The sequence below is a fragment of the Brachyhypopomus gauderio genome, chromosome 18 (assembly GCF_052324685.1).
Source record: "Brachyhypopomus gauderio isolate BG-103 chromosome 18, BGAUD_0.2, whole genome shotgun sequence".
Taxonomy (NCBI): Eukaryota; Metazoa; Chordata; class Actinopteri; order Gymnotiformes; family Hypopomidae; genus Brachyhypopomus; species Brachyhypopomus gauderio.
The window spans coordinates 14,562,751-14,588,828 of NC_135228.1; the positions used below are offsets into that span (position 1 = coordinate 14,562,751).

At 49.1% G+C, this 26,078-nt stretch overlaps 1 protein-coding gene across 6 annotated transcripts; it reads right to left on the reverse strand.

Moving 5' to 3' along the window:
• Positions 1–25,738, reverse strand: ankhd1 (ankyrin repeat and KH domain containing 1). Of its 6 annotated transcripts, none has more exons than XM_076980758.1 (34): positions 25,299–25,738; positions 17,015–17,168; positions 14,746–14,869; positions 14,315–14,462; positions 13,878–14,025; positions 13,563–13,796; positions 13,372–13,466; positions 13,014–13,251; positions 12,401–12,592; positions 12,181–12,290; positions 11,995–12,082; positions 11,477–11,604; positions 11,214–11,357; positions 10,906–11,008; positions 9,915–10,793; positions 9,689–9,822; positions 9,349–9,460; positions 9,116–9,261; positions 8,805–8,947; positions 8,439–8,652; positions 7,950–8,125; positions 7,656–7,818; positions 7,409–7,504; positions 7,194–7,310; positions 6,771–6,936; positions 6,172–6,673; positions 4,213–4,368; positions 3,986–4,135; positions 2,226–3,880; positions 1,815–2,000; positions 1,420–1,674; positions 1,096–1,271; positions 823–987; positions 1–589 (listed from the first exon to the last, which is right to left on the reverse strand). In XM_076980758.1, the coding sequence occupies exons 1-34, from the start codon at positions 25,572–25,574 to the stop codon at positions 530–532; spliced, it is 7,833 nt and encodes a 2,610-aa protein (XP_076836873.1). In that variant the 5' UTR covers positions 25,575–25,738; the 3' UTR covers positions 1–529. The 6 variants fall into 6 exon arrangements, with proteins under 6 accessions (XP_076836873.1, XP_076836871.1, XP_076836870.1 ...); XM_076980756.1 differs by having other exon boundaries at positions 14,315–14,477; XM_076980755.1 differs by having other exon boundaries at positions 14,746–14,902.
• Positions 25,739–26,078: the final 340 nt, after the last annotated feature.

The following is a 26,078-nucleotide window of genomic DNA, read 5'->3' on the forward strand; positions in this document are numbered from 1 at the left end:
TACATTTCCAACTTTTTATTGAATATTAAGGTAAATATTTCACATTAATACAGGCTACATAAAGTAGAGCCACTATACGACATGAAATTTACTCTCATTTTAACCCTTTTTTCAGTATGTAAACAATTATACATGTATTTACCACTCTAAAAGGTCTGATTTCTCTTTTTGTGTAATCATCTAGTTCTTGGCCGAGTATAAATAGCGCACTGTCCTATCGAGCCCTGCAGACCAAGAACACTTTATGTGGGCCTTAAATGTCAAAATGGCTATACTACTCAGAATGTATCCTGTTGAACAGGCAATCCATTTGTTCATAGACAGTGGTAAACACGTTAAAGCCCACACTGGATTCTTTCTTTTTAGTTAGGCACATCAAAGGTGTCCATGTCTCAATTCCATAGCTTTTTAAATTTTTTATTTAAGGGGACACTCCTAGGTTAACATTTTGGTAATTACGTAATTATCTTGTTCTTTAACGTGTACGTCTTGTTACTGCTCCTATGCCTCTCAATCTCTAGGTCTGTGTTTAGTTGACATGATTCAGATGCACATTTCCAACGTGCGGGGCCCAAGTCCCAGGCCAGACCTGAAATGACAAGTTATCAACATTCAGAACATGTAAAGCCTACAGAATGAACAAAACCTGCATTTCCACTAGGAACCTTGGAAAAAGAAGCAGACGAAGCATCTGTTCTCATTATACTAAACTGACCTTGACCACTCAACTCAATGGAGAAGAAATAAATAAGAATAATAATTCAACAAGAGTTCTTGCTTTACTTAAACCCAAGAGAGAAGACATGGTTCAGAACAGTTTACCTGCTGCGGGTCTGTATTCTCAGCAGAGTTGGGTACGACTTTCAGGATGGGGTTCCAGGCAGGGTCAGTGGTGTGGAGCCCATTGTACATGGGGCCTCCAGGAGCTTCAGCCATCTGTGGGTGGGGTGGGATCATTGTTCCACCATACATCGACATCGGCAACCCCTAAACCCAACAAACACCACAAACACTCCTGACGACTGATAAACACCATAAACAAAAGTTGAGATCTGTAAACATATTTAAAAAACAGTGTAGTCGACACACACACACCTTAGGGAAATCCATGAAGTTAGTGGGCATAGGCTGGTGGAAGGTGTTTGAGGGAGCCACGATGCCCGTGTCATCTCGCTCCATAGCCTGGTGCTGGGAGAAGGCCGACTGCTCTGGGAGCTGCTGGTGCATGACGGGCCCTCCCATCAGTGGCTGAGACCAGCCCGACATCGCCTCTGTAGTGGGGGGGAGACACGACACAGGTGCACGCTCTTTAACCCAAAACATCAGCCACTACATCAAGGCCATTCCTAAATACGGCAGCTAAACAAGGCTGCAGATGGACACGGCCCGACTCCACCTCCCCACCCTCAGTTCACCCACCGGAGGCACTGCCCACTCCAAAAGACCAGATGCCGCCCTGTCCGACCGGCGGTGTGTAGCTGGTGGGCAGCATGGTGTGGTTAACGGAGCCTGTCTGCCGGATGCGAGCCAGGCGCTCGGTTCCAATGGGCTGGGGCACTTTACGGTCCTGGTGGCTGGAGCTGCTGGGCTTGGCCTGGATCAGCGTGGGGGTCACAGTGGACGTGCAGAGGGGGGAGGACGCGCCGGACGACACGGAGGGCACCGGAGACTCACCTACAGAGGGTTCGAAACAGAGTAAAACCGGACGAACTTGTTTACGAGAAAAAAATTAATAAACCAGAAAAGAAAAGAAACAAAAGCTCCAGTTGCGTATGATGTGTGGATCGAGGAGACGCAGGACGATGGTTATTTACTTATTTTCGCACAAGATGTGGAGGAGCTCCAGGGGTGAGGGGAGAAGTGCTGGCGGCTGAAGGAGGGTGTGCCCACGGGGGCCGGGCCGGGCAGGAACACGGGGCTGGCGGACATGCTCGTGGCAAAGCTGGTAAGCGCGGTAGAAGAGGAGATGGAATTGCCTGTGGGGTCTATTGGGTGCATTCCTACAGGGACAGACACACCCAGTCACATGCACTGCTGCTTTGTATTGACAGAAAAGATTAGTTTTACATCGTAAAAAACAGCGTTAGCAGGACTATCTGCGGAACCGTACGATACAAGTGCAAAAAAGAAGAAAAAAAGGGGGGCGAGTTTTAGAACTACATTTAAAACCAAGTTAGTTCATAAGATTTGACATTAGCGCCTGTGAGGAGGTCTGGGGCACTCACCAATGGGGCTGGAGACTATTCTCTGGGAGGTGCAGCGATACCCTGGAGCTTTGGAGCCATCTGGAGGCGCCATGGTGTTCTCCATTTGCCCCATCCCTCCCATGTAGGCAGGAGGGGCGCTGTAGGGCTGTTCTGGCGGAGTGCGCGTGGGAAGGTGGCAGGCCCCCCACACCTGGTTGTTGCTCACCTGGTTGCTATCGAAGATGCTGCTGAAGTGATTAAAAAGGGCTGCGGGGCCAAAGTTGGGCGGCAGCTGGGCCTTCCCGCCGTGGAGGTGCATCTGGGAGCCGTTCATCATGCCCATGGTGGAGGGCATCTGCATGGAGGGGGGCGGCATATTGGCGGCGGCCAGGCCGGGCTGGGCGGCCTGCTGCTGCTTGTGGGGCTCCTGCGTTACGCCCTGAGGCACGAACACGGGCTGCTGCTCCTGCATGGTGGCCCCGGGCGCCATGGGGTAGTAAGGAGTCGGGTGCTGCATGCGGGGTGAGACGCCGGGCGCGGCGGGCGTGGCGTAGTGAGGTAACGTGCTGCTGGTGTTGGTGAGCGCGCCGCTGCTGCAGGTGGGCGGAGCTGGGCGAGAGGCGGAGAGGGCGGGTGGGGCGGTGGTGGTGGAGCTGGGCTCTGCACTCGAGGTGAAGGGCATGGGCAGCTGCTGCCTGCCTTCGCTTTGCACGGGCAGCCCCGCCTGCGCGGAGGGAGACGCGGGGAAGTGCAGGGGGCCCGAGGAACTCGGCCCCTCGCACGGGGCGCCGGGAACGGGAACGGCGAGCTCGGCCGCCGGCTTCTCCTTGGCGGGCGTGCTGGCAGTGGCGGGGCTGGCGACGGGCTCCGGCTTCGGGGCCGGGGGATGCTGTGAGGGTGGAGCGATGGGGGCGGGCGGAGGAGGAGGGGTCGTGGGAGTGGTGGGAGCGCAGGTGATGGGGACGCAAGGGGCCGGAGCGGCGGGGCAGCCGCCGGCGGTGGTGGCTATGGCGGCCCCGGCCCCAGATTTGGGCTCGGTGGAGAAGAGCTGCTTCTTGACGGAGGAGGGTGTGGGGGCGTTGGAGGGGGCCGTGCTGGGGGAGGAGGCGGAGGAGCCGGGGGTGACGGTGGCAGCCGAGGCGGGGGGCAGGTGCTCTGCGCTGGTGGGGGCGGAGCTGGAAGGGCGGGGGACGGCGCCGCCGCTGTGCTTGGGGGAGCTGTTGGCGCTACCGGGGCTGACCGGACGCACGGGGAAGGGGCCCCACGTGTTGGGCGAGGGCGTGAAGGTGCCGCCGAACTGCGCCATGGGCAGGCGGGGGTGGCGGATCTGGTGCATGGTCTGGGCTGCCAGCAGGGCCAGCTGGGGGTGCGTGTAGGCAAGCGGCGGAAGGGAGACGAACGGGGGCCTGACGCCGGGCGCCAGGTTCTTGCCCATTTTGCCCGCCTGCTGTGCCGCGGCGCCGGAGGCCTGGAAGGACACGCCGGACGAGGGCACCACCGACGCGAGACCCTTCGAACTGGCCGCCGTGGTGCTGGTGGCCCCTGTGGAGGTGGTGTAGGTGGAGCCAATTTTGGTATTGGTGCCGGGTTGACGGATGTGGTTGCGAGGGATCAGGTCTTCCAACTCTTTGGCAGGGTCCTGGATCAGCGCATTGATCAGCTGGACGGCGTGCCGTGTTGACTCTGTGCCACCTCTGAAAAACAGTACAGCAAGGGGTCAAGTAATCCCCACCCGTGCAATCCCAGACAAACGTCCAGGACCAAACGAGTGAAGTAAAGCTGAAGGAGATGATCTGGACCTGATGGTGATCATTCTCTCGCCGTTCTTGTCCTTCTGTTTGTCGACGTCTATGTGTGCACCGGTCACGTCTTGAATGGCTGTGATATTACAGCCTCCTCTCCCCATGATGCGGGACACGACAGAGGCTGGGACCGAGAGCTTCTTTGACCTGAAGAAAACACTTAAAACCTTAGCATTTTTACCTCAATCACTTGAATACAGAAAGGTGGGGTCGCCACAACTGACCTTCGCACGACCTCTTTCCACCCTTCCTCTCTCTTCTGGCCCCTTTTGGGACTGGTGAGGTTCATCTTACTGTTGGGTGAGGACACGGGCAGTGAAATGGTCTTGAACGAAGAGGGCAGGGAACTGGGGGTCAAGTCACAAATGGTCTCATGAGTTCTGTGTAGGAAAGTAATATATATTACAAATACTAAATCCAATAGTGCTCTCCTGGGTATATCAATGCACGTAAGGCAAAAAGGCCAAGTATTTATTTTAACGATAGACGTATTTTATATGCATTAGTGATTAGACCTGTCACGATAACAAAATTTTCAGAACGATATATTGTCCCAGAAATTATAGAATTTTTTCTTGCTTCTGGGCTCCCCAAAGGAGCTTTAAGACAATGTGCCACAATAATAATATAGTAGCATAATAATAAAATTACACCAGTTTGCAGTAATGTAATGTATTGTAAAGCTCATGTATGGGATCATATTTGAGCTTGACCACATATCTGTAGTGGTAGAGTAAAATGAGGTGTCTTTAATCTCCTTCAGAAGAACACCATCTTTCACTTCATTATATAAGGTTGGAAGGGCAGTTTGGGAGATATAGGTTTTCTTGGGCAGTTCATACTGCTTGTCAAATCTGCAGCATGTTTATAAATGTTTTCTTTTCGACCGTATTTAACGGCAGCATCTCTTTGGCTATAGCGAGTTAAGCATGGTTTAAGCCAGCGAGCGGCGCAAGGGTCCGCGGGGCGAAAATGACGTAATCGCTGTGGCTCCGCCTGTGCGCGAGGGCCTTCGAGGTCGTGCACCTCTCGAATTTTGTAACTTTGCGTGCGCCGCACCTCAGCGCAATGAACAATGTCAGGTTTGCAGGGTTCATGCACCTTTATAAGGTGGAATTCAAGCACTTGTTTTTCACTTTACAGGTCCATTTCAATACTTCCCAGCAGGATAAACTTAAATAAGTTAAATACTTATACATATATTCGAAATAATTCGCTTTTAATTGCATTAATTAATGGTTGTTTATTTTCAAAACGCCCAATCTTAACGTCTTCACGTTCTCTCATGTTTCCTCCTGTAATTATATTTGTTAACGTAATACAAGAGAACTGTTCAGTCAGACAGCTATTTGTTGTGAAACGAAGTAGTTAAAATTTTAAGCATTTTCAAGTACTTTAGCCTAAATTCCAGCACTTTTCAAACCTGAAACACAAAGCAACATTAAAATTCATCAGGTAAATGTTCCTTCCCCTGTTTTTGAGGGGTGTTTCTTTATACTACCACATATAGTTTCGGACAATGTTTCGTTCGCGAAGGTTCAAGTGAGGTGTGCGGAGTCGCGCGCTACGGTCACTATAATAAACAACCATTAAATAATGTGATAAAAAGCAAATTATTTCGAATCATTTCGAGTCCTATTAGCCTCGAATACGTTCGCGAGCGAACACATCTCCACCTGTGGGTGTGGAGGCACTATTGACGCATACGCTCTCCATGTACTCCACTCATTTCCTAACCGGTAGATGTCGCTCTCTGATCACAGATTCGTCTTCCCTTAAGGGGGGAGGGGGGTGCAAGAAAGCAGCACTGCATGCCTTTCTGAAATCTCACGTAGTTGCAGTTTTTTCTCATGTAAACAAATTTGCGCGGAAACCCAATGGCCAATTATCGACATCAGCAAAAATGATCGCGGTTAAAAAAATTATCGTACGATAAGTCGATAATCTAATTATCGCGACAGGCCTATTAGTGATACAAATACTAGTGGTGATGAGATTGAAGAGTCTGCTTTACATAGTTTACTATTTGTTCTGCAGAATATGTTGTAGTCTGTTGTAGGAGCCCAGTAAGAATGCTACTGCAGTGATATACGACTCCTGCTGCGCCTTTAGCAAATCACTTTGTCCCAAACTGCACGACAAGCAGCAGGGAATTCTGCCCACACGAGTAAAATGGCTCTTACTTCTGCTGCGGTTTGGAGATGGACACGGTGACCTTCTCCTCTCGAGAGGTGGGCAGCGACAGGCCCTGCCTCTTCTCAGTCATGGGGAGAGGCTGGCTGGACCCTGTAGGGGCTGAGGAGGAAGATGAGGACGAGGATGAGGACGGCAGGTCTGCCAGCTCCTGGCTCTTGCTACCGTTGCTGCTCTCGCTGTTGCAGTCGGTGCTGTCCAGGTTGTCCGAGTCGCTGGTGCCGCCTGGCGCCCCGCCGCCCCGCGGTTCGCCGTGGATCTTGTTTTTGTCGGCCTTCTGCTGTGCCAGCGCCACCTGTGGGTCCTGCAGGATTATGGGCTCGTTGGGGGACTCCTTGGTCTTATTCTTTTTGTTCTTGCGGTTGGTGCTCGGTGTGGTAGCCACGTTGGCGCGTTTCTTGCCAAAGGCGTTGGTGAAGGTAGTGGAGGTGGCGGAGATGCCGATGGTGGTGGTGGTTGTGGCGCTCGGGGGCTCGATGGGGACCTCCACCTCTGCAGAGGTTAATGGAAGAGTAGAGTAGTGAGAGCTGGCACAGAAGAAACTGAAAAAATATCTCATGCAAGTTTAAAATGAAGCAAAATCCCAAACCTTCAGCAGAATCCTCCTTCTGGTCCTGTGCCTCACAAAACACGTCCTTCACTTTCGCCTCCTCCTCTTCCAGTTTCTTCTTCTGCTCCTCCTTCTTCTTCTTGCGTTTCTCTTTGCGCTTCTCTCGCTTCGCTGCCAGGGCTTGTTTTTTGCTTTCTTCACGGGACTGCGGTCAGAAATGGAGCAAACGCCTGAAATAACTTCCCCATTCAAGTAATTGCTCCAGCGAGTAAAAGATTAAAAACAGTGCTACCACCTGCCCGGTACAATCTCTGCGCTAACTGAGAAACGGTAAACATGGGCACGTTTACAAGATTCAAAACCCCCCGCTGTACCACACACCCCATCAGAAACTCATCTTGGAAGAACTCCTTAAAGATCTGATAATCATGTGAAGTCAGTAAGATTGAAGCAGTGATGCACCTTCTCAAGATCAAGCTCTTTGAGCAGAATGCTGGCGTTCTTGTTAGCCTCAGCAGCCTGCTGGTCTTTGGCTTTGACGATGGTCTCCATGCACTGATGACACTTCTTCAGCAACTCCTGCAATCCAAGATGGAACGATCAATCAAAAGCTACAACCCATGTCACAAACCCTCGGGTCCTTTAAGTGCAAAACAGATTTTTTTTCAAGAGCATACCTTGTCTGCAATGGTGGCAATGTATCTCATGCACTCGATATCAGAGGGGAACTGATTCACCTCCTTCACCAAGTACTGGACCACTTTCACATGCCCCTAAAACACAGAAGGGAAGAGAGTGAGGGGACACACACAGACAAGCCCTTAAACTTTTACCATAGCAGACTATATGCACAATATACACCAATACCTCACATTCATCGTCTTTGAACCCCCCCCCCCCCAAAAGCATTCCTGCTCCACCCACCTTACGGAACGCGGCCATGAGAGGGGTGATCTTGCGGTTGTCCGCTGCATCAACATCGGCTCCCGCCTGCACCAGCAGCTGCACTACATCAAAATGGCCCCCGTTTGCAGCCAACCACAAAGGAGTGTTCCCCTTCTTATTGCGAACATCGATGTGAGCTCCCCTACAAAAAGAGCAATGTGAAATCGGCCGCGCCGGTCCCGCTCTGGCCTGCACGTCCAGACGTGGACCGTCGGGTCTGAAGATGTTTAACGGTAACCTGCCATTGCTCTTTCAGCCGGGGCTACCGCTCACCTGTTGATGAGTAGCTCGCAGAACTTGTAATGGCCCTTGTCGGCAGCGATGGTGAGGGCTGTGTCGCGTGACGAGGGGACAGGTGGAGCGTTGACGTCCGCACCTTTATCCAGCAGCACCCGGCCAACTTCGGCGTAGCCGCCGGATGCAGCCTCCATTAGAGGGGTGAGTCCCGTCTGAGACAGGGAGTGTCGCGGTTACTCCACAAAACAAATGACTACAACACGTTTCCCCTGTAGTAGTTTCAGATTCTGACATAAAAATGTGAAGAGACCCAGCAAACAAGAGGTCAGGGTGAAAACACGGCATTGCAAACAGGCCCGACTCTCTCTCTCACACACACACACACACACACACACACACACACACACACACACACACACACACAAACAAGGGTTTTTCCAGTCAGTGAGACAGTTCTAACGCTTGTGAGTTCTATGCGATTTCTCATTGATCATCTAAACTAGCTCAGGCTGGTTCTGTGCTGACCTTGGCACGGTGCTCCACGTTAGCTTTGCGGTCGAGCAGCAGGCTGACCACCTCGGCCCGGCCCTGGAAGCAGGCCAGCGTCAGCGCCGTGTTGCGGTTGGTCTCGATCTGCGCGTTGATGTCGGACCCCATGTCCAGCAGCAGCTTGACGGCAGGAACGTGGCCGTTCATGGCCGCCAGCATCAGGGGAGAGATGCCCAGCTTACTGCCCGTCCTGGAGAGTCGGGCGGAGGCATTAAAAGACAAAAACGTGCCGTGGTGGGGGAGGGGGGGGGGGACCGTTTCCACACTGCCGTGAGGGAGGTCACAGGTCAAGGACAAGATTTTTGGGGGGAGCGGCGGGGACCGGTAAATGAAATGTCTGACCTGGAGTTGATCTCAGCTCCAGCATTGAGGAGGATCTTGATTATATTGACGTAGCCCCCTGAGGCGGCGAGACTAAGAGGGGTGTAGTCGGACACGTTGCGGTGCTCTTTGTTGGCACCACGAAGAAGCAAAAGTTCCACCACCTGTAGTCAAGAAGGCCAAATTTCTCAGTTAGCAGGAAAGTAGCAGCCAAATCCAGATAAAACACTTCACAAAAATATGATATTGTAAAAGAAAATGGCTCCAATACAGATGGGCTCAATATGCCTTGTGTCTTCTATGAGAAACGTGAGCTGGCTCTATAAACCCACCTCTTGTCTGCCACCTGAGCAAGCCAGGGAGAGAGGGGTGTCTTTGGTCCTCTCAGACTGGGCCTCGATGTCTCCTCCCTTGTCCAGGAGGATCTCTACGACGCCAACGTGACCCGCGGTGGCAGCCAGGATAAGAGGAGTGAACCCTGTGAACAAAGACAAAGAACCAATGAAATACTGCATTTCCCGTCTAAGAACGGTATACGGTATAATTGAAGTGTTCCGAGTGTTACCCTTCTTGTCCCGATGCTCGATGTTGGCCCCGCGCGCAATGAGCACAGACACTAGCTCCTCGTGGCCGCCCGCACAGGCCAGAGTCAGAGCCGTGTCGTGATTGCTCTCCGTCTGTGGGGGGGGGGGGGGGTTAGAGGTGGTAAAGAACTGCTTCTATGCCTGCATTCATTTTGCCTCCGAACTCGTTTGTGATCTTTACGTTTTGCATGAACTCTGCTGACCCTAAATTAAATAACACGGTGCCTCGCACAAATTGGTGAGTACCACGCAATTACTACACTACACTAACCTTGTATGCATAAAGATTCACACTCCATCTGAGGTGTGGTGTGAGCTTACGTGTGCGTCGATGTCTACGGATGGGTAGAGCGGGAGCATGGAGGGTGGGGAGACAGTGTTGATGGGCGTCTGTGCTGTGGGCTGAGGTATGGGTGAGGTCGTAGTGTTTAACATAGGCACTCTGCTGGTCACTGCTGCAAATGGAGGAGGAACCCGGCCGTGAACGTTACACACAAAAAACGCCTTCGGTGACGGTAAAAATGTAGAGTTCATGAACACTGCTTACCTGCCATGATGTCGTCCAGCGTGTCTGTGAGCGTCTGTGCGGGCGCGGCCACCATGAGGCCGTCGGGCGCCTGCGTGGGGAGCCCGGGCCCCAGGGTGGACCGTGGCTGGCTCAGCGTCACCCTCTGCAGGTCTGGGCTGCTGCTGCCCGGGTACTCGGCGCTGCCGAAGTCCGTGGACTGCTGTGCGGCCAGGGACTGGATAGGGACGAAGCTGGTCTGCAGAGGAGGAGGCGGGGCACCCTGCAGGGGGTGGGGCTGAGGGGGAGGAGGGGGCGGCGGCTGTGCCTCTTCTGGGTACAGGATGGTGTCCACTTGCGGTAGCTCGGCGTAGTCCACATCATCCTCGTCTTCGTCATCTCCGTCGTCGTCGTCCTCGTCCTCCTCGTCGTTGTCCGCGGGGGTCTGGCGGTGGTCGTCCAGGCCCACCTCGCCGTCGGGGCCCAGCTGCGTGGCCTGGAGGGGCAGGGGCGTGCCGGGCGACTCCACCCCTGCCGTCTGGCCCGGCTCCTCCCTCATGCCCTTGGCCTCCATGTACTCTTTGGTGAACTGCTGCTGCGTCTTCAGCTGCAGCTGCCGCTCCACCTTCTGCAGCTCCTTGAGGATCTTCTTCTTCTTCTGCACCTGCTCCTCGCGGCTCTTCTTCAGCTCCTCGATCTTGTCTTTGGTGAGCGGCTCGCCCTGGATCAGCTCCAGCGACTGCAGCTGGGCCTTCTCGATGGCGCTGATGCGCTGGCCCAGCTCGTTGAGTTTGCCCTCGGTTTCCTCCACGATGCACTCCAAGGGCTGGTACGGGTGGAAAGGGGGCAGCAGGTCGGCGTCCATGCCCGCCGCGCCAACCGCGTTACCCTGCAGAGAGCTCATCCTCTGCTTGGACATACCTGAGGAGCAGATCGACCACACAGTGAGGTCTACATCTCAACCGCCTTCACCAAAAGGTGTGATCCTGTTATTCTGATAGTTTGGTGCATTTGGGGTAGTGTGAGAACTAGCCTTTGTTCGAGACTGGTGGGGGGTTGGCGATGGTGGAGGGCACCCTGTCTGGCTCCTGGGGGGGTACAACCATGGCCAGGGCTTGGAATGGGACTCGAGGAGCCTGTTGATATCAAACAAAAAGCAGGTGGCATGTGTCAGTACATATGCTTCTCTCTTCCAAACCTAGCGGTTTCGGTATAGCGGCTTCGCACTATTTCTTCACACGTTTTCACCAATCCGAACGCTTGTGTAACCGAAGGCCTTTACACGCGCGTGTGCCAATTTGTCGTCTGGCCATATCGTGTGTCCCGTGTCGCCGCCCTCACCTGAGGCGTGTCGTGCGAGGGGGGCGTGAGCTGGGACAGGTCCGGTGCCGGCACTGACAGAATGTTGCTTGGGTAGTCGAGCAAGTAGGACACCACGTTAGTGTGACCACCCTTAGCAGCTTCAATCAGCATGGTGGAGCCATCCTGGGAGGAACGGAGATCAGAAAAAGAGAATGATGGGCACAGTCCAAGTACATTAACCAACTGTAGATTGCACGTAAAGCTGACATGATCTCCAGTGTCAAGTTGTGTCTTGAGCTCACCTTCAGTCTGTGTGTGGGATCTGCACCGTGTGCCAGCAACAGCTCCACCACAGCCAGGTGGCCCCCGGCGCAGGCCAGAGACACCACCGTGTGGTCGTTATTGGCTGTGGCTCTGTTAACATTAGCACCTACACACAACACCACCAGTTAGAGTCCAATAAACATGTACACGTGGATGTGTTTATGCACCACGCATGCCAACTCGTTAACTAGGTGAATGTTCAACCTCACCGGGAGGGAGTGATTCAAATAAAGCCGTTACCATAGGCCGATTTAGACAGCCTTGACGTGTACCCTTGGCATTTCAAGATATTACGTTTAACCTTGTTGTATAAATATTATAACGTACAACACTTAGAGTGCGTGTACAGACAGATTTCTAGAACAAACACCCACTGCCTTATACTGCTCTCTAGCTTTTAACTTAAAATCATTCATTCAGTTACACATTTTGTGCATAATACATGAGTCAATTGAACTGTGATGTTGTAGATTGGCTCTGTAGAGCAGACGCTGACCTTTACTGATTAAGAACTGCACAGTGCACAGGTGCCCTGCTCTGGCTGCTTTCATCAGTGGAGTCCTCCCACCTTCTGACTCGTGCTCCTAAACAACAACAACAACGACGCAAGATAAGTCAACATTACTAGGCCCAGACAACGCGTGAACAGCACTTCAACGAACACGGTAGACGCGGAGCGCACCAGATCCGCCCCGGTTTGGAGCAGCACGTCGGCCACGTCCGTGTGTCCGTTCTCGCAGGCGTACGTGAGCGCCGTGTCCCCCGTGGCTGTGGTGGCGTGGACATTAGCGCCTGAGCGAAGGGAGAGAAACGAGTTACCCTCAAACTCGATTACACAAGACAGGCTTTTCAGAGGAGGGTTCGTGTCCTTGAAAACAGGGAGGCGGCCAAGTGGCTCTCACCGGCTGCCAGCAGGTACTTGACCAGCTCTAGATGGCCCTCCTGCGCAGCCTCCATGAGGGGAGTGGAGCAGCCCAGCTCGATGTCCGCACCGGCTTTGATGAGGAAGTCGGCTACCTCCAGGAAGCCGCCGCAGCAGGCCAGGGTCAGGGCCGTCTCTTGCGTCTCCTCCGTCTGCGCGTTGATGTTAGCACCTACGCACAGCACCGATAGCTCGGAACCCCTTATTTTAACACCACACGCTTGGAATTGTGAAACCTTTGAACATGACAAATATTTTTAGAAAAACACAAGGAGAAGAAATAGAAACCAAGACTCCTCCACATATCATGCAGCTCAGTGCTGACTCCTCAAAAAGCACACCCCCCCCCCCCCCACACGCACATTTATCACATTGTTTGTTCCATCCAAGATCCTAGTACATCCAAACAAAGATTTAGTGTTCCTGATTGCTTGATTTACATGATCTGTGAGCACAACCATGGACCATCTGGGGTTCCTTAAGGGAGGGGCTAGAAAAGAGCTGATCAATACACAAGAGAATTCTGTCAAACCTCACACAGGAGTCCCCTAAAGGCGGTAACGTGGTGCGAGTGGTGAGAAGCTCTGGCGTACCTTGTGCCAGAAGCAGAGCCACCATCTCCTCGTGGCCCTCCCGTGCGGCCTCCATGAGAGGCGTGTAGCCCTCGTCGTTCACCTCCTCCAGGTTGGCCCCCCTCTCGATCAGCAGGGCCGCCAGCTCCACGTGGCCCCCGCACGCCGCCAGCGTCAGCGGAGACTCGAAGGAGTCGGCGGGCATGTTGACCTGCGCGCCACTGTCCAACAGCAGCCGTGCCACCTCCACGTGCCCGTCCTGCACACGTCGGGGGGGGGGGGGGGAGCACGTGAGTCTCACGCCGGGGACGGCCCGAACCACTAGAGCACCCAGTGAGTACACCAGACCAATTCTCAGAGTACAGCAGGCCGTTCTCACCATGCAGGCCTCCATGAGCGCCGTGTGCATCTCGTCTGTCTTGTGTTCCTGGTCGGCCCCTGCCTCCAAGAGAAACCGCACCATGTCCAGGTGCCCTGCGTCAGAGCCAGAACATAGACTGTGACTCACTGCACATTCCCCACTGCGACAGACACGGTTCCTCGAGAGGCGGCGGCCGCTCGGGCCCGCACCTTTGTAGCAGGCCAGCGTGAGCGCGCTCTCCTTGAACTCGTTGGAGTGCGTGTTGATGCCGGCGCCGTACTCCAGCAGCACGCGTGCCACCTCCACGTGACCCGCGCTGGCCGCCTCCATCAGCGGCGTGTGGCCGTTCTCGTTGTGGTCCTCGATGTTGGCCCCCTCCTTCAGCAGGACCTTCACCACGTCCAGGAAGCCGCCGGCGCAGGCGTACGTGAGCGCCGTGTTGCCTGCGGGGGACAGCGGTGTGAGGGCTGGCCGTTGCGCCGGGGGGGGGGGGGGGGCGCATGGGAGAAGGTGGTTGGGCGTACCTGTGGAGGACTGTGCGTTGACGTCTGCTCCGTGCACCAGGAGCAGTTTGACGATGTCTACGTAACCACCACTAGCAGCTGCCATGAGGGGCGTGATGTCTCCTTTGATGCCTCGGTCCTCTACGTTAGCATGCATGGCGAGTAAAACCTACAGGGGGGGGGAGACACAAAACACGCAATCTTCTACAATCAAAGACCAAAAGGACCTGGAGAGGAGAAGATTCAGTAAAAAAAATTATATTAAAAAAAGATCAACAGATTACAATATATATACATGACTAAGCTCATGTGAATGAAAACATGGTAATGTTCACGTATTCTTCCAAAAGTTACTTGGCCATCAGGATGTAAAGTGAAAACTTATGAGAGATTACACGTGTGTGCATTCGTGTGTGTGTGTGTGTGTGGGAGGTGTGTTAAGCGCAAGTGCACGCTACCTGTGCGAGCTCATAGTATCCAGCGGAGCAGGCCAGACACAGCAGGCTCTCTCCCTCCTCCGTGTGCTCGTTGACGCTGCGGCCCTCGTCCAGCAGCTTGCGCACGGCGTTCACGTCCCCGTCGGAGCAGGCCTCCGCCAGGCTGCGGCTAAAAATAACCAGACTGCTACAATTACTGCAACTGTGCTGGGGCAAAGCTAAGCTAGCTACGCTCCCTAGACCCCTGCAGGAACCACGCAGGAACCACGCAGGAACCCCTACACATCACAACATAACAGGATCTAAAGAGATTCAAGCACTCCTTAATATAAGGCCGATAGCTGACTATGTACGTCTTGATGGTGTACAGATAAGGGTTTTAAGAGAGAGTGTGTGTGTGTGTGGTGTGTGTGTGTGTGTGTGTGTGTGTGTGTGAGGGAGGAGATGCCTACTTGTCTGCCTGGCTGGCGTTGAGCGTGTTCTCGGCCCTCATGCGGGTCAGGGCGGCGGCGGCTTCGTCCAGCGCGCAGCTCACCGAGGACGTCAGTCGCCGCAGGACCTCGGGATCTGCGAAGGCTTTGCCATCGGCAGTGGAGAGTTTACCGATGCCTGCAGCGGCCCGCCACGCGCCCGCACCACACAGCACCCAAGGCCAAACGGCATCCGCAGTTAGTGCAGGCACGAGTCACACGCACGCACAGTCACACCGAGAAGACACAAACGCTGGTTAGCCGTGTTCAAACCATGCGGCGAGGTGTAGTGCGCCACGTCTTTCGCCCAGTTTCACAAGGCAGTCGTGAAATTGGGAACTCTGAGTTAGGCTACTGAAATGTATACATGTTATACTGTGAACTTGGTGATTTTCTTTTTCACCCAAATCTACCATGGTCATTTTATACAAATAAGAGTTGCAGCTTCTACATTAATGAGTGCAGGGCTGCATGGGACGGACTGGTTCAGCCGTCCTGGACAGATTTTCGAATGTAAAAGTTAGCCGATTGAGTACGCAACATTACATATGGGCAGGAACACAGAGCAGAAGTGTGACAACATCAAGTCCTGAAATGGAGAAGCAGGTCTGAGCTGTGCGGAGTCAGCAGGCGCATCAGGGCCGTGTTGGGCTGCCGTTCCACTTTCATATCGGCACGCCGCACGCGCTTCACCTGACTTTACTCCATACACGTAAACACTGGTCAGTATCGAAGGCCGTTTTCAACAAACTGGACAGGAGAGTCGGTGTCAGTGATCTGATCCTGCACTGGAAGTGGTCACCACTCTTCACATGCTGCCCTTTAAAGCACCAAACTGGAGCAAATCTTACACTATCACTTAATTTAAATAACTTTTGAGACTTTAAATTATTTATGGCATTCATATGCCATTTGTTTTTGTGTAAATGATTACAGGCAACAAAGGACATGTGTATGGCACAGGATGTCTTAAACAAAAATCTGTGTCTGCTAACTGGAAGAGAACACATTGCTAACCTGCATAAACAGTCACTTATTAACACTATCATTACATAAGGAGTTGACTTCCCAATAACACAAACAGGCAGCCACATACAGAATGAAAACAGGAAAAACGGCTTTCACACACAGACATGAAATAAGCACATCCACCAATTAGCATTCACAAACGGCCCTGCGCTGTACAGACAGGTACACGTCTAACACAGAGGACCATGTGCACATCCTCACAGGCACATAAGGCAATTTTACTAAAGGCCACTGCTGAGTCATGATGGGAGCTGGTGCTGCAGTATGGAAATCCATTGTTCTGGCTAATCTGCCCCATGGATCCCCTGCTAGATAACTTTCTGATCCCAGACCAGCCTGTAGCACAGGCTCAGCAGAGCAGGCCTTGACCTCCGAGCCTCACCCGGCCCTCCCTTTACATTTGGCAGACGCGCTTACCCGGAGCAACCTAAGATTTCAATCATGTTTGAGGGGTAGACAAGTATAGTGTTATGGAGGCCAAGGACTCTTATTATGAAAGCACTGCCCACTGGGGAATGAACCCCAGCGATGTTACCACTACACTATATCAACCACAGCTTCTAAAAGGTCCTCGGTGGGCGAGTGCCGGTTCAAAGTGAAGGCAGGCAAGCACAGTCTCTACACTTGCTTGACTAAGGAGTCTCTAGGTGCCTGTTCTGTCCTTTTTTTTGTGGGAGGTTTAAGATCATTAATAGTACAGCTTTTTTTTTTTTTCACACAGTGCAAAACATGGTGAAATGTATGTACAAATAAGCACTGGACTTTAGTGAATGTGTGGCCATACTAAACTATATGAAGCCGTAGATTATGTATCTCTACCGATCTTTCATGCTCTCTGTGCAGTGACAGGTTGAGCTGCAATACCCTCAGAGTGGGACTAACTGGAAATGGAAGTTGTGGCTTCACCGTATATGTACACTGTAAACAAAGCAGACTATTTAATCCAGAGAACTCAATACAGTCCCCTGTTCCTAACATTAAGCTACAGGGCTAATCATTCCAGGTAATTTGAGATTTTTCCAAAGATAAAACAACCGATGGACAATTTTAAACATGAGCTCAGGCCTCGACCACAGACACGTGACGGCGGCGTTTCCACAAACACGGCGCTTCTTTGTGTCACAGACGTGAACGAGCGAGTGCAGGGGTGTTAAGAGCGAGCGTGGCGGTCCAGAAAGGGCAGCTGCAGGTAGGCAGGGCGCGAGCTCCACACGGGACTTACCTGCCGCTTCCAGCAGGGCCTCCAGCCGGGCCTGCGTCTCTGGGTCTACCGTCCGCAGATCGGCGCCGTCTGCCGCGCTGGACAGGAGGAGCTCGGACGCTGTCTTCAGTACGGGATTGTCCAAGTCCTCCTGGTCCAGGATGAAAGACTCCACCTGGTAGGAAGTTAAAAATGGAAGGTGAACGGGTTGAGAAATTTCCACAAATGCAACTAGCACAAAAAAAAAAAAACACAAAGTTCAAGGAATTTTTAAAGTTTTTAAATCATATAAAGCACTTTGCCTGCATAGCTGATGAAGGAGCACAGTCCAAACATCCAGTTTCACTACACTATAACACACCCACCCACACACTCTCCTCCTCACACGGGCCCCTTACTAGAGGTATGGGATATTGAGGGTGTTTTTCGCTGTTCTGAAAATGGCACAATTTTTTGTTTGCACATTTTGTTGTGCAAGGGAACCTTTTAATTTTAACTAAAATGTCTTTACTTCGGGCACAATTAGCAAACCAAGAAACAGGCATCGAGATTCATTAATATACTCTGTGGTATATGTTAGTAAAAAAGGTAAGAAGAGAGAATCACCTCTTGTGTATTTTAAAATCATACCAAATCACCTAAATCAAACAAACACCCATAGACTGAGCATAGCGCTGAACAAAGTTATTTCTACTCCTGAAAACTCCAGAGTTTTGAGGACTGTAATGATAATGCAAACCGCACTCACTTCCATTACAAGGATTCCTTCTCACAGCTGGTCTCTCTTCTCTAGCATGGACAGGTAATTAACACACGGGGGCACTACTGACAAAGTTCCCACTGCCCACAAGGTGCGTGCCTTTCAGGCATGTTGCCTGGAGACGGAGCATGCAGTATTTAGGCCCTGAGCCTTGGTGGCATTACAGTAAGCACCAAGATGAGCTGCTGAGCGAGGGCCCCTCCCCTAACCCTCCCCTGCCCTGACCTTGACCTGCACTACACCTGCTGCTCCGCCCGCAGGCCAGAGTGTCCTGCCCCCACGCGCTGCGCCAGCCACGGGTGGTGCACGGGGAGCGCTGGTGCCATTCAGGAGCGTAGAAGCCTACACACCTGCTACCAGGTCAAGTAACAGCAGGACCGGGGGAGTCACAGCAAGTTAACTTACGTCATTACTGAAGGACTCCACTGACGACCAGGCAGTGAGTCTGTGCATGGCAGTTCATGGAAGCCTTTAATTAAATTAAGCGTAACGTGATCCGATTTAAAGTATTCTCAAGTATTCTCTTTCTGGCACGTGCTTTCATTTGTGGCAGCACTCCGTCGACAGGAGACAACCAGTATTGTGATATTTCGTAATGGACGTCAAAGCAAACAAGCAAAACGCTTTTGCAGGGGTTTTTATTTTTATTTTTTTATGGACCATGGTGCCACTAATCCTATTAGAAGAATACAAAAAGAGGTGGTGATCACAGCAGTGCAAAAGCCTACCAATACCAAGAATGTCAAGACGTACTGTTACACGCAACCTTATGACCATGTGACAACAATAAACTACAGAATACCAATAAGAATGCTCTGCATGATACACACTGCGCATCCATTCTTGAACTTTTTTGTGTTGCAGTGTTCATTCACAGTGATCATCCTTCAGAAAATAATCCAAATGCTTCCTGGCATGAAATAACATCAAGTAAAGAGACCAACAAAAAACGTATTTATGCCTTGGTGAAACTCCGTCACGTGGCTGTCTTATTGGTTGAAATATTAAGCCATACACAACAAGTACAGACAGTTTGAAAACTATGTTGTATGACTGCCACTACAGTAATATCATGGAAAAAGGTGAGATGAACTGGTTCTTAAAAGCATCAATGGTAGCTGCATTCTCTTCACCGACACCCATAGTGAGTGATGTGCGTGAAACACCTCGGTCACGCACGAGTTCTATTTGAGAAGTTGTATTTGTACAATTTAACCTCTCAATTCTCTTAGTCGACGGATAGGTACAAGTCAGGATATCTTGACATTTAATGCTCCCAGATTCCCCAAACTCATGACAGACAACAAACAAAAACACACTGTTCCGCCACTCTTTTGTTGAACCAGCAATTAAGGCTTTGTTTTCCCCAAAAAACAGAGAAGCACTGCTACAGATCAGCTTCAGTGGGATGGCTACACACCAAAAAACATACTAGAAAACATTGCCAAGAACAGCTGACCCAAAAAGGGGGAGTAGAGACTGAGGCAGTGAAGGGGACAGAGGGTGTGGTCAGCACAGATCCCATCTGCAGTGAGAATAATTAAAATCATACAAGAGCATGTGAATATGCTGAGAATTTGAAGAGCTCGTAAATGTTGTGCTGTGGACTCTGGGCAGTCTCTATCTCGGAGGGTAATGAGATGATCGTATGAGGCGTTATAAAGGAAAGAGGGTGAGGAGACGGTGCGCATGTGATGGAATATAGGAGAGGCTATCTGGTGAAGGAGACGGGACCGTGTCTAAATGAGTGACTCTTCACCTCATCTATGCACTGGAAGGAGCTAGAGAGGGTTTTATTCCCCTCAAACTCCGCTAAAAGATGCAAGAGCAGCGCATGATTATTTCAATTATTAAGATACTCGACTCGTCGACAAAGACAACGAACATGTCAGTAAACAGACTTATTGGCAGGAGCTGGTCCAGAGGTAATTTTATGCCCTCACAGAAACAACAGAGTTACTTGGAGAACTCAAGGACACACCTAAGGTTCCTTGTTCTCCCAATACCCACTGTCCAACCACAAGAACAGCTGGGAGAACCCGTGAAAGGGGACGCAGGACAAACCTTCCCCATATGCTAGTCCTGCCAGGGACTGTAGAATGGACCATAAACCTTATATGCCAATTAAAATTAATTCCCATTAATGTACAAAACGTGAAAGTAGAGTGCACTGAAGATCAAACTCGATTGTCCAGTCAGAGGCCAAGAATACAAAACCCACCAAACTGTCTAATGATTAGAGTAACAAAGTAAACAATACCACTGCTCCAATGGCCCATATGTGATTAAACAGCCTACATAATCACACCACAAGACACAGACAACAAAGATACGTGTACCGTGAATGTCATAGCCACACATTCAGAGAACAAAACGTCATGTGTTAAAGCTTCTGCCCCCTCTAGAACATCCCATGTGCTTCCTTACACATGACTGGGAATTTGACTCCAACATTAGTAGATGCACCACGTAATCAGTCTGATTGCTTGTAATCTGACCATGAAAAATATGAGTGGTAAAAACATTAAGTTTTGAAACAATGGCAAAACACCAAGATTGAAAAGGCTGAATTTAATGTGTTAAAAATACACCAAACCTCGTATATTAAACATACATGTATTCTCAAGCACTGATAATGCCATCATACCCCTCCACAGGACAATTAAACAGACAGATAAATACAGACAAGCTTGCAGATATAGACCGTTTTAAAGAGTATTTTATGGGGGTAACCTTGTAGGTACCGTCTGCACTATTATTTTACTGCACTGCTATTCAAATCATTTCTAGAAGAAAGACAAACTTTCATCATTGAACTCTCACTGAAAGTTCTGCCATTATGCTTATAACAGTCCTAACTGACCAGTTCAGCTAGTATATTTATGAACCATAAGTCCTCGGTCCACAGACAAATCAAAGCCTAACATGTCACACACCATGACTGGTGCCTTAACTGCAACCAAATTAAAATTGCAATATTAAGTTAATTGGTTTCCAATGGTGCAAACAATATGGCTAACCCTTAAATGCACAATGTGCAACATTAATTAGCTCTTGAAAACTATATATATATATTCCTAAATATTTAGAATTCCCTATGTTAATGGTCTTTCTTAATCCTCCCCCATTACTACAAAGCATAAAAATCCTTTCATTTAAAAGTGTACATTTTATTCTATAATTAGAAATATGTTGCAGGCATTAGGGTGAGTCACTAACCAATATTTATCCAAGTAGTTCCTATCATTTCTTGAGAAGGTTTTCACAGTTTAGAGGTAAATGTGATTTCATTTACATGTGGTAAATGTAAATTATCAGACTCAACTACTTCCATCTTGAAGGCATCAAATCATGTTACAACTCGTGTGTGTGTGAGATATTTTATATATATATATATATATATATATATATATATATATATATATATATATATATATATATATATATGAGATAAGGTGTATACTGATAATGTATTTTTCCTGTTTATTTGCTGGTTCATGTAGGAATGACCTTTAGGCAGAAAAACTGGACACAAACATGCACGAACCAATGGAATAAATATTAAATCCTGTTACTGAAACTTCACCTTAAAATATCCCCATCAGGTTTGACCGTGTGAAGGGACTTGGACAGGGAGGGCTCGTCTAAGTCCATACAATCTGCAAGGATGCACATGTCCATGTTCTGTGCTGGTTTCATTGCTAATCCTGAACCACACCAAAGTAACTAACTGATGCTTGATCTCTAAGGACTCTTGATAAACACAAGGGCGGGCACACACGCACGCACACACACACCCAAACAAACATCATTTGCATGTCCTCCCACCCCATCAGAACTACTACCACCCACAATGACAAGATTTTTCCCCATACCCCATGCAGTAGATTCTACTTACTCTAAGCAAACTTTAAAAATGACTGGAGGGGGAAGAGCTGAAAAATAACTAAATTAACCTTTAGAAATATCCTTGTTTCCTCTCATCCTCTTCAGCAAAGTCCTTCAATAATCTTTAACTCCAGCATGCACCCACAATGACCACTAATGGAAAATTAGGCAAGAGCCTGTCTGAAGACATTACAAACCACATTTAAGGCAGACAGTACAATGAGCTATGTTTTATAATAGCAGAAAACATGACTTCTGTTTTCTGTTTTCACACTCTTATAATAGCCAGCTGAACTATGTTACTTCTTACTATAAATTGACAAGTGTCCCAGTGTCTAAAGTACAACAGACAATACGAAAATCTATACAAAGCACATTTTTACTACAGTAAAAATGAATAGGTATGGTTTAAAACTGGACCAAGTGTTTAATGAAAAGTCACTTCAATTAATTGGTACCTGGACATATGTGCGGAGTACACAAGCATGAACAAACTCTCCTCCTGTAAGGCATAAGAGCCATTGGCCTAGGAAACCTAGACACCAAGAAAATCCCCCAACAAGCACAAGGAGAAAAACCATCTAGTCCACATCACCCCAAACATCAACTCTGTGCATACTCAATTAAAGGAGTCACTGGTAAACAGCATTCAAGCACCACCTGTAAAACTCCATGTGAAACAAGAAATGCTACTGCATCAGTATGCTATTTGAATGAACTACAGTGCATTTATCCTCCAAGTTAGGCACAGGTAGGTATTGAGGTCTGTGGAAACGGTTCTCAACAAATGCCAGTATCAGTTTCAAACTGCTTTTGATGGTAAAGATCACACTTATCAATGTCACACACCTTTGGGCTACAGCTCGCTTGGACTGTATATTAATATTTCTGTTAAGGATTATATGGAAAGGCCACAGAATTTACAGATTGGTGGCACTCTACCTCACCTAGGGGTCACACTTGTTACAATTAATGTACAGGGTATTGACACTGTGTTTGATTAGTATTGAATTAGTGTTATATTAGTGGTATTAGTACATTAAAAGGGAACCACTATTTAGTCGATGACTACAAGTCTCACCACAAAGGACATTCAAACCATTTCCAAGTTAAAAATCTTATAGTACTAATAAGAACAGTTCACATCCATAATAAAACAAATAAGGACCAAATAAGGCCACAGAGTATTTGTTCAAAATTAACACGGCAGAAAAATCTAATGTTATCTGTGACAAGTATCTCAAAATCCCAAAGTCTGCTGTGACAGGTAAAGTCTACAGAAAGAAAACCCAGGCGAACCAACTCCAGGCATATATTTTCAGTCAGGAAAAGTTAGACGTTATTTAGGTTGGACAACACACCATCTCAGCTCTTCTTATAAGTTGTTTCCATCACTGTACATGCATTCACAGACAAACATACAATTCCACAGACTCTCAAGTTAAGTGCTGGTTTTGATGCACAAGGTAATAACAAAGACCTCAATCAAGCTCTGTGTGTCTCCCCTCATTACCGAGGTTGTCAGTGTGGGAACTGTACCCCTTCTGGCCTGAACAAAATAAATTTATACCACAAATCAAAATGTTTGTCATTCAGCATTATGAAACAGTGGCCAGTTTTATTGGAATTGCAGCTCTATGGAATCAATGACTTTAGATTTAACATGACTGCACAATTCAATACTTTACATTTTTGATAATCAAATATGCCAACATTATTTCGTTTAACTTCCTATATTTGTGTTTTTTTTTAACTCCATCGTCATCTTTGTACGTGTTCACCAGGAGATTTAGTAATAAGCATATTATGGTGAAATAATGAAGTGTTTATTCAAAAGAAATATATATATCTTCACACAGATCTAACACATATTTCAACATCATTTGTATTCATCTTGGAAAAGACGACAAATGTTGATTAAATTCATGGCAAATATACCAAGAGATGTGAACATGTCAAAAATCTGACCTCAATAGCACCATTAAAATGATCAGTCATGTCATATACAACCCTTGCATGAACCTGCTATCAAGGTCAGGTGAGGTAACATTTCAGCAGATATCATAAATGTTTTGTCTACTTAAAACTTTTAATATTAACAACGGGTAAAAGATTCCCATGAAAATATTGCTGGAAGTGGAATTAAAGCCCTCCTTACTAACAGAAAACGCACGTATGCACAAAAGAAACTTCAGGAGACTAAACAGGTGCTCTTCTTGGGAATCTAAGCCCTACCTGAGACAGATGTTAGCCTTTCCTTCTTTTTCAATACCCCTCCCCAAAATTCCAAACAAAATACCAGCAACACAAGAGATGGGACACTGGCATTCACTACAGGTTATAAAAAGCAACAGACGCCCCCCTGTCCTCTAGACAGAATGAGGGAAGAATCATGTACAACCCTGGGAAACAAAAGATGCATGAGTGTAAGCATGGTGTGTGCATCTGCATCAAACATCCCCACCTTCTCAAAGTAACGTGTTCCTAAAGGGTCAGGATATTAGCCGAGGCTATTTTTATCAATTGAGATTGCTATACGTTTAATATTTAATACTGTAGTATTTACCAATAAAGTGTAATGTTGTTTTAACTTGAGAAGTACAATGACAGGTCAAGAAACGTGTCTAAATTACTTGAGATGGAAATGCTACAATTAAAAATCGTCTTATGGAAACATTGCAATATGTTTATATAACTTGATCAAATACTTAATTAGGTGTACCTTAAAACAACAAATGTGCATATCCTACATCAATAACATATAACCACAAATGATCCGGACCAGTCACACTTCACAGTTACTTTCTAGCCCATCGCCCTGGCCTCAGATAGGGCTGTAGCGTGTTCACTGTGTGTTCGTCTCATGTCAAATTATATCTTTCCAACACGTACTGTCGACATGAACGTTAATGTTGCAACACGAAGCGCTTTTCATCCACATCCGTCGGTGTCGTATGCGGTTTAACCCCGTGTGTTTGCCAGAGCCCGATACAATACAGACACGCCAAGTCTGATATTAGGACACGGCCTTGAGCGGAGCCTTCACGCCACTGTTATATCAGGGGGGACGGACGTACGCGAGTCCGCTAGCTGCACGGCTAGCCACGACGGTCCGGTCCCCGCTCCTGGCTAGCTGGCGAGCTAACATTTAGAGCTACGTAGCTCGCTAGCGCCAGTTAGCCGCGAGCTAACGGCGTTTATATTCCAGCGAGACGGGGTATTATTTCAGAAAGTTCCTCGGCGTTGGGAAAGGCGCGTTGCCTTCCGAACGACGGGAGCTAAAGTTGCCGCCGGCTGACAAACTTCTTGACGCGCGCCGCACAGAAAGGGCGAACCAGCGAGACGACGGCGTTGGTCCGCCGCCGCGTTAGGCCCGAATCGCAGCCTTCGTCGCAGGACCGCGCTAGCTCACTAGCCTGCCACAACCCGAGCTGTTTGGAAGCGCGACTGACAACGTGGGTTAGGAGAACCGCCTTGATTAGTTTGATAATGTCGCGGTTAAACGCGGCGTTGGTGCGAAACGTGCGGTTAGGATTGCGAGGTGACGACGTTAGCGTCCGTAGTGGTGAATTAAATGGGCACGACAGGAGGGTTCGGTGGGTTAGGGAGCGAGTCTGCCCTCACCCTGGTTAGCAGCCAGCTCGCTAACTAGCTTACCTCAGACACCTCATCCTCGTCGCTGCCGGATCCGGGGCCCGAGGAGAGCACTGCGGCTGCGGTGAGTTTGAAATCAAGTCTGTCCGCCGCGGGCCCGCCGGTCTCGCCAAATAAGCGGACTTTTTTGCCACCGACACCTATACCGAGGCCTCCGAGTCCGGCTCCTGGTGTGGCTCCAACCCCCATCCCCAGAGCAGGGGAGCGCGGAGTCACCGAGTCAATCTCGTCCTCGAAGCCGTCCGTCAGCATTGCTGTCCCGGCTACTTCATCCTGCATACTTTCCTAAATAATATGTATATTTGTAAAGGTAACGTTGTCCTTTCACTTTCTTTGGGGTTAAATTGTTATAAAATTATTACGTTTTACTTCAGAAAAATCCTCAAACTCTCCTGAAGCAAGAGAAGATTCTCTTTCCCCCAAGCCATTAACTTTCTAACAACCTACCCTACTTCGTGCTATTTCTGTATTGGCCCGCCTCTGTTCAAAATACTTGAAGGCAATTGGCCTATAATACAACAATCTCGTACGTGGTTGGCTGACGTACACGTTACTCGAACGAAAGCACGCGACGTTAAGGTTGGTTTACGTGAGAGCTTTAAGATTTAACGCCAGGAAACATCATAGTCTAAAGACCATTGGACACTGGAACGCCTGTCACAAATTCCCGCCCTATCGATACGCCTATTTTTGTCTTTATGCGAAAAGTAGTGGATAATTTGCTTCAGAGTAACAAGTCTCAGGACTGTAGAAAGTTATGTTATATGTGGCGTATATAGTTTT

Coding starts and splice junctions, on each gene's coding strand:
- ankhd1 (XM_076980754.1), bottom strand. CDS start 25,574: ATGCAGGATGAAGTAGCCGGGACAGCAATGCTGACGGACGGCTTCGAG. Junction 9,823..9,914: donor GCTGGACGACATCATGGCAG/GTAAGCAGTGTT, acceptor CTCCATTTGCAG/CAGTGACCAGCAGAGTGCCT. Junction 8,948..9,115: donor GCTCAGGTGGCAGACAAGAG/GTGGGTTTATAG, acceptor TCTTGACTACAG/GTGGTGGAACTTTTGCTTCT.